The sequence below is a fragment of the Gallus gallus genome, chromosome W, assembly GCF_016699485.2.
Source record: "Gallus gallus isolate bGalGal1 chromosome W, bGalGal1.mat.broiler.GRCg7b, whole genome shotgun sequence".
Classification (NCBI taxonomy): Eukaryota; Metazoa; Chordata; class Aves; order Galliformes; family Phasianidae; genus Gallus; species Gallus gallus.
In genome coordinates, this window is record NC_052571.1 from 970,474 (window position 1) to 988,653 (window position 18,180).

The window sequence follows — 18,180 nt, forward strand, 5'->3', positions numbered from 1 at the left end:
TGGACAAAAGACAATATGGGCAGCTGCTAAAGCATGGGGGGCTGCCTATACAACTATCTGACATCACCCAGGCATGCTGAGACTGCAATGCTTGCTCTGAGACCGAGATCGTTGCCTGAAACAACAGCCCATCTTGCTAGAGGACACAATCCTCTCCAGCAATTGCAGGTTGATTACATCAGGCCCCTCCCTCGGTCTGAGGGGGCGAGATATGCCCTGACCTGAGTCGATACTGCAAGTGGGCTACTGCAGGCCTATCCGGTACCAAAAGCAAACCAGGCATATACCATCAAGGCACTTACTAAACTGATGTCTGGCTATGGGACACCTCAAGTCATCGCGAGCAACCAAGGGACTCATTTTACTGGTGCAATGATACAACGCTGGGCAGAAGAAAATAACATCAAATGGCGATTCCACCTGCCATATAATCCAACGGGGGCAGGCCTCATTGAACACTATAACGGTACTCTCAAGGCTGCCCTGAAGACAGACTCCCTGCAGGGGTAGACAAAAAGACTCTATGAAACCCTGTGGAACCTGAACAAAAGACCTAGAAATGGCAGACCTGGTGCCCTGAAAATGCTACAGACAACATGGGCCTCCCTGCTTAGGATCCAAATTACAGGCACCAATAATCGGTTAATTCTGTTCCCTCCCCCTGAGAATCTACAACCAGGTATCCATAGAATAAAATGGCCTTGGAAGGTGCAGGTATGACCTAAGTGGTGTGGCCTACTTGCACCTTGGGGGAGATCATTGGAGGTGGGAGGCTCAGTAGTCCCTCCAGTAATCGGTACATGGCCTCCTGACATTGTAGTCAACACTCCAGTCTTCATTGCTAAAGGTACCCCCATCATGTCCCTATGGCAGATCAGGACACCCCCTTTAGTGCCTGATATAGTTGTGCAACCACAGATATCTGGCCAGAAGGTATGGTACAGGTGGCTAGGGCGTGCCCCAGTAAAAGCCAAAGTGTTGACCCAGGACAGAAATACAGCCTGTATCTTGCCCTAGAGGGCAGACCTTCCCCTCCTGGTATCCCTGAAACATCTGTATTACACTCCGTGAGTCTTTGAGTCTCTAGGATCACTGGAAGAAACGAAATGCCATCAAAACGTTCCAGTGTTGCTGTGAGATCCTGCACGACACCCAATGATTGGACTGATGAAACGTAGGATGGACCTGCACCGCACGATTGCATGCCTCCAATAGCACCACGAAGCAATGGCCCATAAGAGAGCATGAACCTCAACCATACACCAATCATCACTCGATGAAGTGAATGTCCACAAATGGCAGTAAAAGTGACTTCCTCTTCCTCACTCTCCTCTCCATGTCTCTTAGTTTTCCCAGTTGCATTTCACAGAAATGGTGGTTTTGGGGAGGGCCCCTCACCTGGCTCTTCCTCTACTTCCTCTGCTGCTGCTGCTGCTTCTTTCCGTTCTAGATGTGAGGACACCCATTTCCATTTCTGCCCCTCCACAGGGGCAACTGACATTGATACTGGTGCTTCCTGTGATCAGGTGGGTTTGACTTGGAAACTACCCCCTTTGGTTCATGTCATGGTTTTATGATTTTTGGTTATCAGTATTCCACATCATAACATCATGCAGTGTACTGGGAGTTAAAGAGCAAATGCTCTAGTTCCGGGTACTTGTCCAGAAGAGAAGAAGAACTACGTTCCCCAGAAGACTGTTCGAGTACTGTTATCATTCCTGCTCAGGGGAACAGATATGAGGCCTGTAGGTCACCTGACCTGGGTTCTTCTTGTCTCGTGCTCGCTTTCGGATTGTCTCGCTGCTGCTCCCGGCTGCACGCAAGGCTTCAGTATTAGTGTAAGGCCTTTAGCTCTCGGACAATCCTTCTCTCAATTATATTTGATTTTATTAACAATTATATTGAATTATATTGTATTATAGTGTGTTATTGTGCATTCCGATACTATATTTAGTGAATTAGTTTGTTTCTCCTCAGATCGTTGCTGTTGTTTTTTTAATTATTCTTTTTTGTGGGGGGTCCACTGTTTCCCTTTTCTGGAGGTGCAGATTTTGCAAAAAAAATCCCTCCGCCCCACTAGTCACAGAACTGGGCCAGACCAGCCCGTAAACCGGCGACAGCTCAGATCTCAGTTTGGAAATTCTCTCTCTCCAGAACTGTATTATATAGAGCTCGGTAAGCACAAGCCAAGCCCCAAGTAAGTCGTACCTCCTCAGATCTACCTAAGCTGCACCATCCCTTACTCAAATTCTCACTTAAGTTTCTTGGGATCCCACAGGTGTTCAAGAGTGAAATCCCATGACACCAGGGGTCCCCATGCTTCTAATCTCTTTCCTAAACTTCTCCATATTCCCTGCCAGTCAGCATTCTCTGGTTTTGGGCAAAGCTTCCTCCAGATAATGTAAGTTACCATTGCAGAGAATACATTCATAGAGACTGATAATACAGTCCCTAAGCCGGCATCCCAAACATGCATAAGAAACTGAGAAGATAACATGGAAACAAGTCTAAACATCATTTTGTCTGTTAAATTAGCAGGGATATATAGGTACCAGGCAGGTATCTCCATCAGTGCCCTTAACTGGTTGCACGTATATGCAACTACCACACTGAACATGATGAACTTAAAAAGAACCCAATATGTTTCAAGGAACATAATGGTCCTTAGTCCTCTATACATTGCTCTAAAAATGAAGTAGAGATTCATAGCTGCCTGCATTCTCCAATTCTTGTCACCGACTTACCTCTAGATCTTTGTCCGTGACAGGGGCACAAGCCCGGAAGGAGACAAAAGAGCGGGAAAAAAAAAAAAAAGGGTACAAGCAGTTTGAGGCGCGGCTCGGCCGGCCCCGGCCCGTGGCTAATGAGACAAGGCACTTGCGGGCCATGTTCTTCGGGAGAGGGGGGAAGGGTAGGAAGATGGCAGAGGGGTCTAAAAAAAAAAAAACAAACAAACAAAAAGAAAAACCAAAAACAAACAAACAAAAAAAAAACACCTCACCGGCAACGATCTGAGGAAGAACGGTAATATACTAAATCCAACAAAATCAAACAAACTGAGAGAGAAAAATTGTCCAACGCTATGATCTTACTCAAGACTCCAGGGGAACCACATGCTTTTCTCCACAGCAAACCGAGAGAGCGAGTCAGCTAGAGGGAGAGCGGCAGGTGTCCTGCCAGGAGCTCCACATTTCATCCTCTGTGCACCAAGTCCTCCAGGAACGCCGCTCCTCCCCTCCACGCAGAGAACCCAAAATGCCCAAAACAGACAATCCACGAACAAGAACATTAACCCTTTAACTCCCACTGCTTTACAAGATGTTTTGATGAGGAATATCAACAACAAAAATCACAAAACCACAATGTAAGCCCCCTTTATCAGGTGATGAGGAAGAAAAATAATCTTGTGTGGGGTCCTGAACAGCAGCAGGCTTTTGAGCAGATTAAACAGGAGATAGCCCGTGCCCTGGCCCTGGGGCCAGTACGGACGGAACAGGATGTAAAGAACATCCTCTACACTGCTGCTGGAGAGAAAGGTCCCACCTGGAGTTTGTGGCAAAGAGCCTCAGGAGAGGCCCGAGGCCGACCCCTGGGATTCTGGAGTCGAGCATACAGGGGGTCCAAAGAGTGCTGCACTCCAACCGAGAAGGAGATCTTAGCCGCGTATGAGGGGGTTCGAGCTGCTTCTGAAGTAATCGGCACTGAAACACAGCTCCTTCTAACACTTTGATTGCCAGTGTTGAACTGGATGTTCAAGGGAAAGGTTCCCTCTACCCATCATGCTACTGATGCCACTTGGAGCAAGTGGATTGCGCTGATTACGCAACGGGCTCGGATGGGGAACCTCAGTCGTCCAGGAATCTTAGAGGTGATCATGGACTGGCCTGAAGGCAAAAAGTTTGAAACGTCACCAGCAGAAGAGGTATCACATGCTGAAGAGGCCCCACCATACAATGAACTACCAGGAAATGAAAAGAAATATGCCCTGTTCACAGATGGATCGTGCCGTATTGTGGGGAAGCATCGCAGATGGAAAGCTGCTGTGTGGAGCCCCACACGACAAGATGCAGAGGCCACTGAAGGAAAAGGAGAATCAAGTCAGTTTGCAGAGGTAAAGGCTGTCCAGCTGGTCTTAGATGTTGCTGAACGGGAGAGGTGGCCAATGCTTTATCTTTATTCTGACTCATGGATGGTGGCGAATGCCTTATGGGGGTGGTTGCAGCAGTGGGAAGAAAACAACTGGCAATGGAGGGGTAAAACTATTTGGGCTGCTGAACTGTGGAAAGACATTGCTGCCCAAATAAAGAATATGGTCCTAAAGGTGTGTCATGTAGATGCTCATGTGCCCAAGAGTCAGGCTACTGAAGAACAGCAAAACAACTATCAGGTAGATGGAGCTGCCAGAGTTGAGGTGGCTCAAATAGACTTGGACTGGCAACACAAGGGTGAATTATTTCTCGCTTTATGGGCCCATGAGATCTAAAGCCGTCAAGGAAGGGATGCAACATATAAATGAGCTAGAGACCAAGGGGTGGACTTAACTATGGACGCTATTGCACAGGTTATTCATGACTGTGACACACACACCACAATTAAACAAGCCAAGAGGATGAAACCTCTCTGGGAGGAAGGGCGATGGCAAAAGCATAAATATGGGGAGGCGTGGCAGGTTGATTATATCACCTTGCCACGATCCTGCAATGGTAAGCGTTATGTGCTTACCATGGTGGAGGCAACCACTGGGTGGCTTGAAACATATGCAGGACCCCATGCTACCGCCAGACACACCATATTGGGTCTGGAGAAACAAGTCCTGTGGAGACATGGCACCCCAGAAAGAACTGAATCAGATAATGGGACTCATCTCAAAAATTCTCTTGTAAATATTTGGGCCAAAGATCACGGCATTGAGTGGCAGAATCCACCTGGTTGGTCAACACTACATGATCAGTCAATCGAGATGGTCCTACCCAATCCAGCTCCCCATGTCCCGTAGAGGGAGATAAGGTCCCTGTGGCACACATAGGGAGCATGTTGGGAAAAGCTGTTTGGGTCTTTTCAGCTTACGGAAAGGGCAAACCTCTCCTTGGAACTGTTTTTGCCCAGGGACCTGGCTCCACTTGGTGGGTGATGCAGAAAAATGGAGATATTCAATGTGTACCACAAGGGAATTTGATGTTGGGGGAGCACAGACAGTAATTCCATGTGTGTGTGTATGTGTATAATGCACGTTAATTATTGTTTGTTTGTATATATGTATATATTAAGTATGATGTAGTGATGTGAAAGAAGGGGTGGAATGTCATGTTATTATGTGGAATACCAATAACAAAAATCATAAAAACATCATGTAAAGCACTGGGAGTTAAAGGGTTAATGCTCCAGTTTAGTGGATTGCTGATTTTCCAGGTACCTAGGTCTCAGAAGAGATGAAGAACACACCCCAGGGGAATTTGTGTTTCCATTTTCCGTTCAGAGGGAAATATAAAAAAAAAAAAAAAACAACACTGTTCATAGATCACAATACACCCCTTTTTGCCTTTTCTGCTTGTCTCCTCTGTGTGTTCTCCCTAGCCATCACACCTTCAGCATTAGAGTAAGCCCTTCTGTTTTGGATACTCTCTCTCATCTTATTTGATTTATTAGCCTCAATCCCAATTATGTGTTGTTATCTTGCATTCCAATGTACTATTAAGTAAATTAGCTTTCCTCCTCAGATCGTTGTCACTGTTTTGTTTTTAGGCCCATCTCCCTACCCTTCCTCCTTTTTCCCCTTTCCCGGGACATGGGTTCGTGGGCCCCCCTACAGCATTAAGTCAAGGAACCAGGCTGAACAGGCCTGTAAACAGGCCTGCCTGCCTGTTGGCAGCCCCCTCTCTCTTCCGGGCTTGTGGGCCTGTTGTCCTCCTGTCAAAGACACAGATAGATCTACAGATATCTCTGTGACACCCAGCTGGTGCAGGTATCCTGCCATGCTTCACAGACTGGTTCCTCTGTTAGGCAGAAACCAGTGATGGAGGAATGTAGACATTTCTTCTGTTATTTAGACCTGAAATCTCAGTCCCAGACCAGAGGGTAGCCCAGCACGACAGTGATGGAGCTCAGCCCAGGCACTAAGGCTCTACTAACAAGGAAATATTTCCCTAAATGCTCCCCAAGCATTTAGTGAGGGGAATCAACATATGATTCTCACCTATAAAGTGACTGGATATGGTGAGCAGATATCCAACCCAAACCTCCCTTGTTGCAGCTTCATGCTATTCCCTCATCACTGCTCACCAGAGAGAGATGTGAACTTGCCCTTCCATTCCCCCTTGTGAGGTAGCTGTAGGCCACAATGAGGTGTCCCCTCAGTCTCCTCTTCTCTAGTCTGAACAAACCACGGGAATTCAGCCACTACTCATACGTCTTCCCCTCTAGACTCATCACTACCACTGTAGCCCTCCTTTGGGCACACTCTAATAGTTTTATGTCCTTTTTGTACTGTAGCATCCAAAACTGCACACAATACTCAAGGTGAGGCTGCACCAGTGTGGTGTAGAGCAGGAAACTCCCCTTGACTGACTAGCAACAACACCTGGAATGAGAGGATTGCACTGATCATGCAACAAGCTGAAATAGGCAAATCCCAGTTACCCAGGAATCTTGGGCATGATCATGGACTGGCAAGAAAGTAAAGATTTCAGAATATCACCCAAGGAGGAGGTGACACATGTTGAAGACGACCTGTTGTATAATAAACTACCAGACAATGAGAGGCAATATGCCTTGTTCACTGATAGGTCCTGTTGTATTGTGGGAAAGCATGGGAGGTAAAAGGCTGCTGTCTGGAGTCCAAGACAAGTTGCAGAAACTGCTGAAGAAGTTGAATCTAGCCAATTTGCAGAAGTGAAGGTCATCCAGATGGCTTAAGATATTGTAGAACAAGAGAAGCAGCCAGTGCTCTACCTCTACACTGACTCCTGGATGGTGGCAAATGTTCTAGGGTGATGGTTAAAGCAATGGAAGCAAAACAACTGGCAGTGCAGAGGCAACCTCCACTGGTGCAGGATTTTACCAGCATAGCATGTAGACTCTTGTTCGTTACTGGCAAATGCATAGTGACCACCATTAGCTATGTTGAACAATAGTATTCCGTAGCCAAGAATTTGCTCTAAGAATACAATAATGCTATTTCCATGAAAATAAATAGGAGACATTACCTTTGGAGCAATCTATGCATTTCAAATAATTAATAAATAAGCTAGTCATGGGTACTACTACTTCAGGGGAAGGCGCACAGTGCCAACATTAGTACTATTAAACTGGTCTGATCAGACTAGACATTCTCACTAAGTAATGAGTGAGAAAGCTTAGAGGAATTGCTGTTAATCTTGCTAACTCATGCTGCTGAGTAAGATAGTAAGGTTTTAAAAATTAAGTACTAGAATTCTGGAAAGAACAAGCTAATTTTGTGCATGCACCAACATATGTATATCCACATCTGGTCACACAAGCCAAATTTTAAGTTGCAAAACCTCTAATGTATCCACAATACAGCCATCTGCATCTCAGTTATATTTCCAGCTGAGAGTCAGCTATATTCAAGTTCAACAAACATCCAACATCTAATCCTCATCATTCACTATTTTGAATTCCAGAGGAAAACTGTACATAAAAGACACCTGAGTTGAAGATCAACAAGCAGTTTCTCTGGCAGTTCTTACCCTCCAGATGCAAAGTAAGCATCATGCAGTAGAACTGAAGTGCTATTAAAGACAAGATATCTGGCATGAATACACCACTGTATAAAAAAGTAGGCAGTGTAAGCATAGTTTTTAGAAACAGCAAGGTAATAAGCTTGAGCTTTTGAGAAGTTACAGAAACAGTCCTGTACTCAAAAACTCATTGAGAAGTGTCATTTCATCCAAGGATCATTCCGTGCAAACTCATGAAAATAGAGCCAAACAATGGAAAAAAATATGCAAGTCAACAGTGCTCAATCTTCTCAAATAGAAAGGTTTTTGTTTTAGTCTAAGGGAAGAGGGGGGCTGTGCCACAGTTTTTCCTCAGTGAGGCCTAACTGCACATAAGCCTGCATCTTCAAGTAGTACCAAAACAGCAAATCATTATTTGCCTTCATAGCATACACAATAACCATATCTGGATGAGAATAGCCCTAAGTAATAAACTAGCAACTAGCTAGCACCATTGCCTTGCCCACTGCCACCTGAGAAGAGGCAGATGCTGAGATCCAACAATACAGAACTCAGAAACAGTACATGATCTAGGAATTTATAGATACTAATCAGCACTAGCGCTTCCACCAGTAAAAAGAATTTAGAGGAAAGATACTACAGTTCAAAGCAAGTATGACTGAAATCCATTATTCCTAAAGTTACAGGTTATTTTGGTTTTGTTAAAAAGTATATTTAAACTTTCATCCAGAGAGGCCAAGAAACACGAACAATACACACATTAGCTAAGCTTTTTTTCCAGTTTTACAATAATCAGAAGGTGAGTTGGCAAGAAAGTGAAGACCCAGGAACTAAATCAAACTCCTGAGATGTCCGGGGGTGACAATTTTGTGAAAGACCATGGGAAATAAAGTACACAGGGATATGCCTAGAAGACGGGTGCTACAACCACTAAAGCTTCTGTATCTTTTCAGAAAAAGATGCAGTTCTTAAGTCTGCTCTCTTCAGTTCTTTTGGGGAAAGAAGGTGCCAGATTTCTTGTTTCCTGTACTTACAGGAGAAGAAACAATCACAAAAGGTTTTTTTGGACTAACAGTAAGATTGAGAGAGAAATTGAAAGCATTTATCAACCTTTGCCAATTAAGTATTACCATAGCCCTTTGAAAGCTGTCTTCTGAAGTGTGAAGAGGATGAGAAAAACAACATGAAAAGAAATAATAAAATTACAAAGAACAGCACTAAGTAACTATGAAGTTGTGAGGAAAAAAAAAATAACAGCATGGAAAGCCTCCACCATGACTTTGTCACTCTATACAGAATTCTCCTGAGCCAGAAACAACTGGAACCTCTAAAACCTCTGCCTGAAGCCCCCCCACTACTAGCCAAGTGGGAAGTTCACACCTTGTTGCAACGGTTCTGTCTCTGAACTAAATAAGAAAAAAAAAAAAAAAGACAACAGGACGAGGACAGTCCAGCACCCACTCGCCGCGGGCACAGCGCGATTGCCACCAAGACGCCCAAGAAAGAAGGGGGGGGTGGTCAGGACTCCCGGAACAACCGAAATCTCCTGTCCGGTCCCCACCCGCAAGACCACGAAGAGAACCCAGCGGTCGCGGTAGACAGACCCAGGCAACAGGCCAGCAGCGGGGCCGGGAGCCTGCCCGTACCTTGAAGTAGCCGCCCTCATAGAGAGTGTTGGGGGGCCCGAAAATCGCTACCTCCCAGTTGTAGAGATCAGACTCATCAACCAGCGTGATACGGAAACCCTCCACCGGCTCCTCCTGCAGCGACTTCAGCTCCAGCATGAGCGCTTTCTGCGAGCTGCTCATCTGCTGCTGTGCCATGGCGGCAACGCCGCCACCGCCGCCGTCACAGAGGCCCCTCCCCACGCTGACAACAACTGCCGTCGCCACCAGTTCCTTTTGTGACGGCACCCGCTCTCTGCTGACCTCAGCGCGCCTCTCCACGCCCCGCCCCTCTCACGTCGCTTCGCCCATACCGGAGTGCTTAAAGGGGCAGTGCCACGGCGTCAAGACTACCACGTTGACGTGCGGAAATCAGACCCTATAACCAGTAAGGATATAGAGCAGGCACGTGTTTATTGGTGACGCGCGTACACCCTGGTGCAAGGGGGATCGCTCCACCTAACTTGCACACCGTCAGGAGAAATCGTGCTATAGATATAGGTCGAACTCATACATAATCAGTAGTTGACAGAAATTCGGATACATATTCATTAAATTCCCGAGAGCACATTAGCATGCAGCCCCTCCCCCCCCTTGCATATGCGTAGTAGGTCGTGATGATGAAGGCTCGTAGTCTTCCTCGCTGCAAACTTCTGACCCCGAAGGGGGGGCATCCCCCAAACTGGTTTCATCTTGCCCTGTAGACATCGAATCACCTCCCTGCCAAATGTTTTCGAGCTGCTCTCCAGTCCTTATCTTTATGGCCTTCATCCTCCTTGTTATTCCAGACCTAGTGTCTGTGAAAGTGCTTGGAATCCCTTGTTTTCTAACACTCTCTACCTAAACTATCTCTATTTGCCCCTTATGTCTACCTTGTGAAGCTGCTTTCCCTTTTCTTGCTGTGAGGCCCTTCTCTCTGTAACTGCAGGGTCCTGTTCTCACTCTTCAACGTCACTCAGGACAGCCTGCCAAGGTGGGAGGGGGAAATCTGTGGTGGGTCCATGGGCGCTCAGCTCTTTCCCTCAGTGAGTGTGGAGGGACCAGGCCTTAGCTGCATGCATAGGCAGCCATGTCAGCACAGATTTGAAATGGAGCAGCTGCCACAGCATATCAATTTTCCTGGTGAAATGATGGCAAGAGCCAAAAGGGGCAGAGGCATGGTGGGCAGCCACTGTCCTTCAGCAGCTTCCCAAGGACAGCCTGCTAGCACAACCACAGCAGATCTATTGCAGTGCTGATACCATTAATTGACCAATCAGGAAACTCTCTAAGACTCAAGTTGGAGTGTCAGAAAGCAGACATTCTTTAATTTCAACTCTGGATGCATGGGGGCTATCCTCCTATAATGCATGGATTACACAAAAGTTCTTCAGCTTATATACATTACTTGTGTTACCTATGCAGAAGGTTTCCCAGAGGTATGTTACATATTCAGTGACTCATTCCAAGCAGAACCTATTTCCTTGGTACAAAGACTCAGCAGAGCTTCCTTATCTCCTTGGTCCAGAGACACAGCTCTTTCTGTTATCTAAACAAATTGCGGGGCAGGATGATCAATGAACAGTGGCAAGCTTAACAATATCAACTTGTATTAATCCCTCCTTTTTTTTTTTTTTTTTAAGGGTTTGTAGCTAACATGCTACCACCCTCACTATATCAATTTATCTCCAACAACAGTCAGAACAATAATTGCAGCACTGTATCATTACACACAATTATACATACAGCAATAACAAAGACAGTTATCAAACAGAGTTTCTTCAACCAAGACCAATCAGTTAACCACAAGGTCAGCTGATCCCAGACCTCCTTTAAACCCCATGAAGTGTCATCTAGGGGTATTTGATGATATAGTTTCAGTTGTTGTTATATTTTCTCTATATCTTCTTCTATTCTTCCTGATTTATCTACATAATGACAAGATAAAGTATCAATAACTGCACATACACCACCCCAGCTAGCCAGTAACAAATCCAGTGCCATACAGTTTTCTAAAGCTATTTGTTAGATTGTCCCAATTTCTCTTTGCAGTCTTACTATGTTGTCTGTGGTGGCATTAGAGAGCATCTCCAAGGATACAGACAAGTTAACTATTGCTTTATCCAATTCACTGACTTCTAGCAGTGAAACGCTGTACAAAAACTCCTTTTATCTCAAAGATTGCTGTGGAGTGCAAGGACAACTGGAGGCATCTCTGCCTACACAGGGGTGTCAGGAACAAGGAAGATAAGGGGAATATCATGATGCTTATCACCTTCTGGGCTACTCCCAAGATGCAGTAGCTTGGCCTTGTGTGGAGGCCCCAGCTTCTTTGATGTGGATAAGCATGCATTGGACTGTTGCACCTCTGTTGGACATGCTGTTACTATGGGCAACCCAAGGAGAACCGGACAGTATATATACTATCAATAGTTTACAGTCTGGATTGGCCCAGTTCCATGACTCATGGGGTGGGGGGGCCCACGGACCCACACCCTGGGAGAAAGGGAAGGGGGAAAAGTGGAAAGGGTAGGGAGATGGGCCTAAAAACAGAACAGACAACAATCTGAGGAGAAAAGCTAATTTGCTAAATATGATAGTGGAATGCAAGATAACACGATATAACAGAATATAATTGAAGCTAATAAATCAAAGAAAACGTGAGAGAGAGTGTCCAAAAACAGAAGACCTTACTCTAATGCTGAAGGCAAGATGGCTAGGGAGTACACACCCTGCAGAGAAGAGCAAAAAGGGAAAAAGGGGCGTCTTGTGATCTGTGAACAGTTTTATCTTTCCTTCTGAACTGAAAATGGAAACAGAACAGTAAAGAGTCCTCTGGGATATACAGTTTTTCTCTTCTGAGACAGGTATACCTAGAACTATCGACAGTCCATGGAACTGGAGCATTAACCCTTTAACTCCCAGTGCACTACATGATGTTATGATGCGTAATACCAATAACCAAAAATCATAAAACCATGACATTCCACCCCTTATTCCACATCACTACTTCATGAATAATAATATATTATTTATACAAACAAACAATAATTAACAAGCATTAAACACACACACATATATACACACGTGGAATTACTGTCTGCACTCCCCCAACATCAAATTCCCTTGTGGTACACATTGAATATCTCCATTTTTCTGCATCACCCACCAAGTGGACCCAAGTCCCTGGGCAAAAACAGTTCCACGGAGAGGTTTGCTCTTTCCATAAGCTGGAAAGATCCAAGCCGCTTTTCCCAACACACTCTTTACATGTACTACAGCAGGCCCACAAGCCTGAAAAGGGAAAGGGGGATGGGTAGGGAGATGGGAGCTGGACCTAAAAACAGAACAACGGCAACAATCTGAGGAGTTAATTTACTAAATATGATATCAGAATACAAGATAACACAATATAATACAATATAATTGGAATTGAGGCTAATAAATCAAATTAAATGAGAGTGTCCAAAACCAAAGGCCTTACTCTGAAATGAAGGTGAAATGGCTGGGGAGCACACCCACACACTGCCAGGCAATGAGAGAACAAGAGTCCTGTCACTTGCCAGCTTTATCTTCTCCTCTGAATGCAGAGTCCTCTGGGGTATGTAGTTCTTCTCTTCTGAGACAGGTATTCAGGAAATCAGCAGTCCATGGAGGTGGAGTGTTGCGGACCCCCAAGGGTTCGAAACCGGAATCCAGTCCGTTCGCTGGCCGAGCCGTGTGGGGAGTGATGACATGACCCAATATGAGTGCATCAGAATCTCCGTTTATTATTTGTTACTTACACACATATATAGATCGTGGCGAACACGCGTCAGCTTGTAATTGGTTGGAGCATTGCGAAAAGCCCCCTGCCTAACAATACTATTGGTCATGCATGTTTTCATACCATTCCACTGTCTTAATCTCTTCCCAGGCGAGCTACCCCCTTATCTTAACTGAAGCCTCAGTTTGTCTTCCTGCTTTGACAGCTTCAAGGTCTCATAGCCTGGGTTGTGCACATAGCACTGGAGCTCACAGCCATTATAACGAGCTAGTACTTTTCTATTTGTATCTGCTGCCAATTGTTAGGCCTGTTCTGCTCGTACAACTGTTCAAGAGACCCATGACACCCTCGGCTGTGGAGCCATCCCTCAACAATTCCCCCTTTTTCTTTTTGTACGAGCATGACACCTTGTGTGGGCCTTTCCACACCACGCATTATGCAACTATAAGCAATACGAAGTACAATTAAAAGAGTAATAATAGTCAGTAGCCAGCGTAAAACTTCCTTAACAAGCCCAAGTAGCCATGATGATAGGCCGCCAAATAGATTGCCTAGCCAGTCATCAAGCGGATTCTTATTTGTATGCACCTTTTGGGTATGCTCCTTCAGCCATTGCAATTGTTTATGTACAGAATCACTGTGGTCTGATAAATTAAAACAGCACATCAATCACTATCTATAAGAATACACTAGATTTATGTTACACACTTCTACAGAGCATTCCTTGTCAGTAAACTAACAGTAAAGACTACACAGCACACCAGTATTAACTACAGTTAATGGTCCTGGATCAATCACTGTACCCGACCCCCACAATTAGTGCACTTCTGATTCTTGTAACTGCCAATTGCTCCTGGCAGTTCCCAGTGTTCAAGAGGCCTTCCCGATGAGATGTTTTCTGCGATCTGCTAGGGGAATACCAGTCGCAGCTCGGGAGTCACGGCACTGTATATGATGTCTTGCACACCATGTGGCTATTACTCGCTAGAGTCAGTGTTGTTGTCGTCGGGTTGAGATGGGTTGTTGATGTTCAGGGCTGGCTTAGTCCATTTACTGGGAACCCATAATGGGCCAGATCCTGTGGAAACACAACTCTCTCCTGGGAGCCTCCCATGATGTTTACACAATTCTTATTGATTCCTAATTCCCTCAAAGTTTCCACAAACAGCCCTTAACACCGTATAGTGATATCGTTCAGTTATAAACACTTGGGAACAGATCTCACAGAAGCCTGTCCACCTTCCCTTACACGCTTCCATGCAATCAGAACACAGTACTACATAAACAGGCTGATACTCATTCCCTGAAAGGAACGCGTCTCACTCACACTACACTCACTCTGATATTTAGAACAAAAAATATGGTTTATACATAATACACAACGCTGACGACGTCTTTTAGCTTGAATCTTAATAACGCTTTGACATTAAATTGACATTAGTCAATTAGTTGCAAGTCCTACACCAGCTGGCAACCTATCACATACCTCGGGGGGGGGGGGGGAGCAGGCATGCTCCTTCATACCCTGCGTAGGACGTTTCCTCATGCCTTACAGGCACCCCCCTTTTCTATACACATACCTGATCCGCCTATGGATGGTCCTTGTCTGTCACTACAGTGACCGGGTGAGGAAGGGAGACCTTCCAAGAAATCTTGGGGCGCGCCAAAGGTGTCCCCTCTCTCAACTGATCCCGCAGCCAAACAGAGCGGATCCATTCTCGTTGCCAAATTGACTTGCGGAAATCAGACCCTATATCCGGTAAGGATATAGAGCAGGCATGTGTCTATTGATGTCTATTGATGGTGCAAGGGGGATCACTCCACCTAACTTGCACACCGTCAGGAGAAATTGTGCTATAGATATAGGTCAAACTAATACATAATCAATAGTTGACAGGAATTCAGATACATTTTCATTACGTTCCTGAGAGTCCATTAACATGCAGTATAATGAGACAGAGGACCAGAAGGCAGCGCTGGCACAGTTCTCATAACTTGCAGTTGCTTGCAGCTTGTCTCACGGCACCAGGCACAGCGGTCTCTATTGCAGCTTCACATTCCTTTCACCTACTCCCATCGTTGTTCTGTGTGAGACAGTGATCCATAGCAGCTGTTTTGCTCGCACTGACCCAGGGGGAGAAGAACATGACCTCCCTGGGTCAGCCGTCCATCCACAATTTCCCCGTTCTTTTCTTGCGCAAGCAAAACAGTCGAGGTAACCTTTGAGAGCATTTTCTTAACAACAGCAATAACCAAACAAATTATGAGGATTCCCAGCACCAACAACATCAATAGACAAAGGCCCTAAGCCATCCCATGACCTTGAGCTAATAGAAAGTCGATGGCAGCATGAATTTGTAGCGAGGCATGCCATAAGCTGTTCCAAAAAGTAGAGTGCAACCCTTGTGGCCATATAGTCGTGTTGTCACCTTTTGCAGCTGTGCCATAAGCACCCAAACCCTGTCTTTTTTATGTATTGGTGCCACAGTAATCACCAACATTCCGATAAGTAAATTTACCACCGCTAGATACATTAGTCCAGCAATCAGTTCAGCGAAACATCCCAGTCCGTGTAGTAGAAGCTGCTGTAGGGGGCGGGGGGGGGGCGGCGCAGTCTGGGCTCTGGCGGCTGGAGGCTGCGGCTGGCCATTCAGCGGGGGGTCGTATGGCCGTCAAGGTGTTGGCAACAGCACGCCTTCCCCCCAGGTATAGAAAGGTTGTCCTGGCATTGTTGTAGAAACTTGATGACGTTCAGGAGGGAATAAGTTCGCCTCCGAGTCAGACTCCTCGTTCCCGCTTACCGGCAGAGGGACCTGCCGCAGATTAGCGGGGGGAGGAGGCTCAGAGGTTGGCAGATCAGTGTCAGGCCCCCAACGCTGTTGGTCCTCTAAAGAGATTGTAAAGCCGAGAGCAGCTCTCAGGGAAATTAGAGGACCCTGTCTCTGCAGGAGCGGCTGTAACTTGAGTAGCAGCAGCAGCCACTTTCACCTCCACTCTTATAGTCTTAAGCGTATTAATCACGATTCGCCAGGTAGAACCTAGGGCTGTAGCATCCTTCGCCTTGCCCTGAAGTACTCGGTCCCACATACAGTCCCCAATTTCGCACCATTTTTCCGCTACGAAAATGAGCGGAGCACGTAAGAACCTGTGTCGCCATTGCTGGTCCTTGCACCACGTCGCCACCGCTTTTCATGACTTTCGTCCCGCATCCGTGAAAACAGTGATTGCATTTTGCAGCAGAGCCCTACTTAATTTTGGTATCACTAACCACCGCCGTTGAGTCACCCACTTAAGAACTGGCAATGCAAGAGGGCGTACTTCCAAATTAGCCCCCGAGCTGAGGAGGCTAGATGCCAACTCAGTCGAGTTCTGTATGTACCAGTCCAAGTCCGTGCATTTTATGGGTAGATATATCATTCCAGGTTCTTCCCCTGCAATGCTGAGTACTCGTTTGCGCCCCTTACACACCAGTTCTGCCAAATTATCAATCGTTTGCTGTATTGTGGTCCTTGGCTGTAGGGTAGTGAATAGCTGCCACGGAGTTATCTAGATAGATCTGTGCCCATGACAGGGGGGCAGTAGGCTCGTGGGCCCCCCTGACTTCCCGAGAAAAAAAAAAAAAAGAACAGAGCTGCGGCAACGATCTAAGAAAAACTTATTTTACTAACTACGATGTTGGAATGCAAGATGACACGATATAATACAATCTAATTGGGAGTAAGGATAATAAATCAAATGAAATGAGAGAGAGCGAAAGAGCGATAGAGAGAGAGAGAGAGAGAAAGAGAGTGGGAGAGTTTCCAAAACCGAAAGCCCTACTTGATGAAGACGCACGGCTTGGAGGCACACCCACTCCTCTCCCTGGCAGCAAGCGAAAGTGAAAAAGACCGCGCGCAAACAGATGACGTATCTTCCGTGATGTATCTTCCTTCTCTGACCATGAGGTCCTCTGGGATACGTAGTTCTTCTCTTTTGTCCATGATGTTATGATGTGGAACACCAATAGCAAAGTTACAAAACCATGACAATAGCCATTCCAACACCCTCATGTCCGTCTGCTCCCCCTTTTTCTTCTTGCGCTGTGTCAGTGCAGCCAGCAGTTGCACTTGCCCAAGGAGCACAGTGATGTCGATGGGGAGCGACGGGTCACGGTGGTCAACCGACTGTTCCACAACAGTTTACGCGAGGCGCTCAATGATCTGTCGTTGTTCAGGAGATACTGAAATGTGAGCAGCAGGATCGGTACCTTTAAGAAGAGGGTGCAGTGAGTTGAGATCATCGTTTGAGAGTCCAACAACGGGCCGTAGCCACTGCAGATCCCCCAACAATTTTTGGGCATCATTAAGTGTCTGAATGTCCATGTGCAGCGTAAGCTTTTGCGAGTGAACATGCGATTGTGTGATCACCCATCCGAGATATTTCCATATGGGCTCACACTGCACCTTCTCCAGAGCTATCACTAGTCCCTTGCTCTGGAGAGTTCGTTCGAGATACAATTCCTGGTCTGTTGGAAAAGGTCGTGACTGAGCAATCAGGATATCATCCATGTAGTGGTAAATCACCGCGTGGGAACAGGCCTTGCGTATGGGCTCAAGGGTGGCTTCTACAAACGGTTGACAAAGGGTAGGGCTGTTCTTCATGTCCTGGGGGAGAACTGTCCATTCATACCGCGCTGCGGGAGCCCCTCTATTTGTGGCGGGCACTGTGAAGGCAAAACGTGGTGTATCTTTTGGGTGAATCTTTATTGTGAAAAAACAGTCCTTTAAATCCACTATGAGGAGGTTTTCTGGGATCATGGCTGAATTCGGGAGCCCAGGCTGTAGGGCTCCCATAGGTTGCATTTGAGCGTTAACCGCCCACAGATCATGCAAGAGTCTGTATTTCCCTGATTTCTTTTTAATTACGAATATAGGTGTATTCCAAGGGCTGGTAGATGGTTGTATGTGACCTTTCTGCAATTGTTCGGCCACTAACTTGATAACATTGTCCAGGTTTTCCTTCTTCAGCGGCCACTGCTCGATCCATACAGGTTTATCAGTTATCCATGTGAGACGAATCAGGAAAACCCACACAG

The 18,180-nt window shown here is 46.0% G+C and overlaps 1 protein-coding gene across 2 annotated transcripts in view; it reads right to left on the reverse strand.

The window, feature by feature from the left end:
- Positions 1–9,558, reverse strand: part of UBE2R2L (ubiquitin conjugating enzyme E2 R2) — a 73,567-nt gene extending 64,009 nt beyond the window's left edge. The window contains exon 1 of one of the 2 annotated variants that reach the window (XM_025144594.3): positions 9,395–9,558. In XM_025144594.3, coding sequence (XP_025000362.1) covers positions 9,395–9,520 — 126 coding nt within the window. In that variant the 5' untranslated portion in view covers positions 9,521–9,558. Of the gene's footprint in view, positions 1–9,343 lie in introns of both variants that reach the window. The other variant, XM_424727.8, reaches the window with a different exon arrangement.
- Between the last annotated feature and the right edge of the window lie 8,622 nt (positions 9,559–18,180).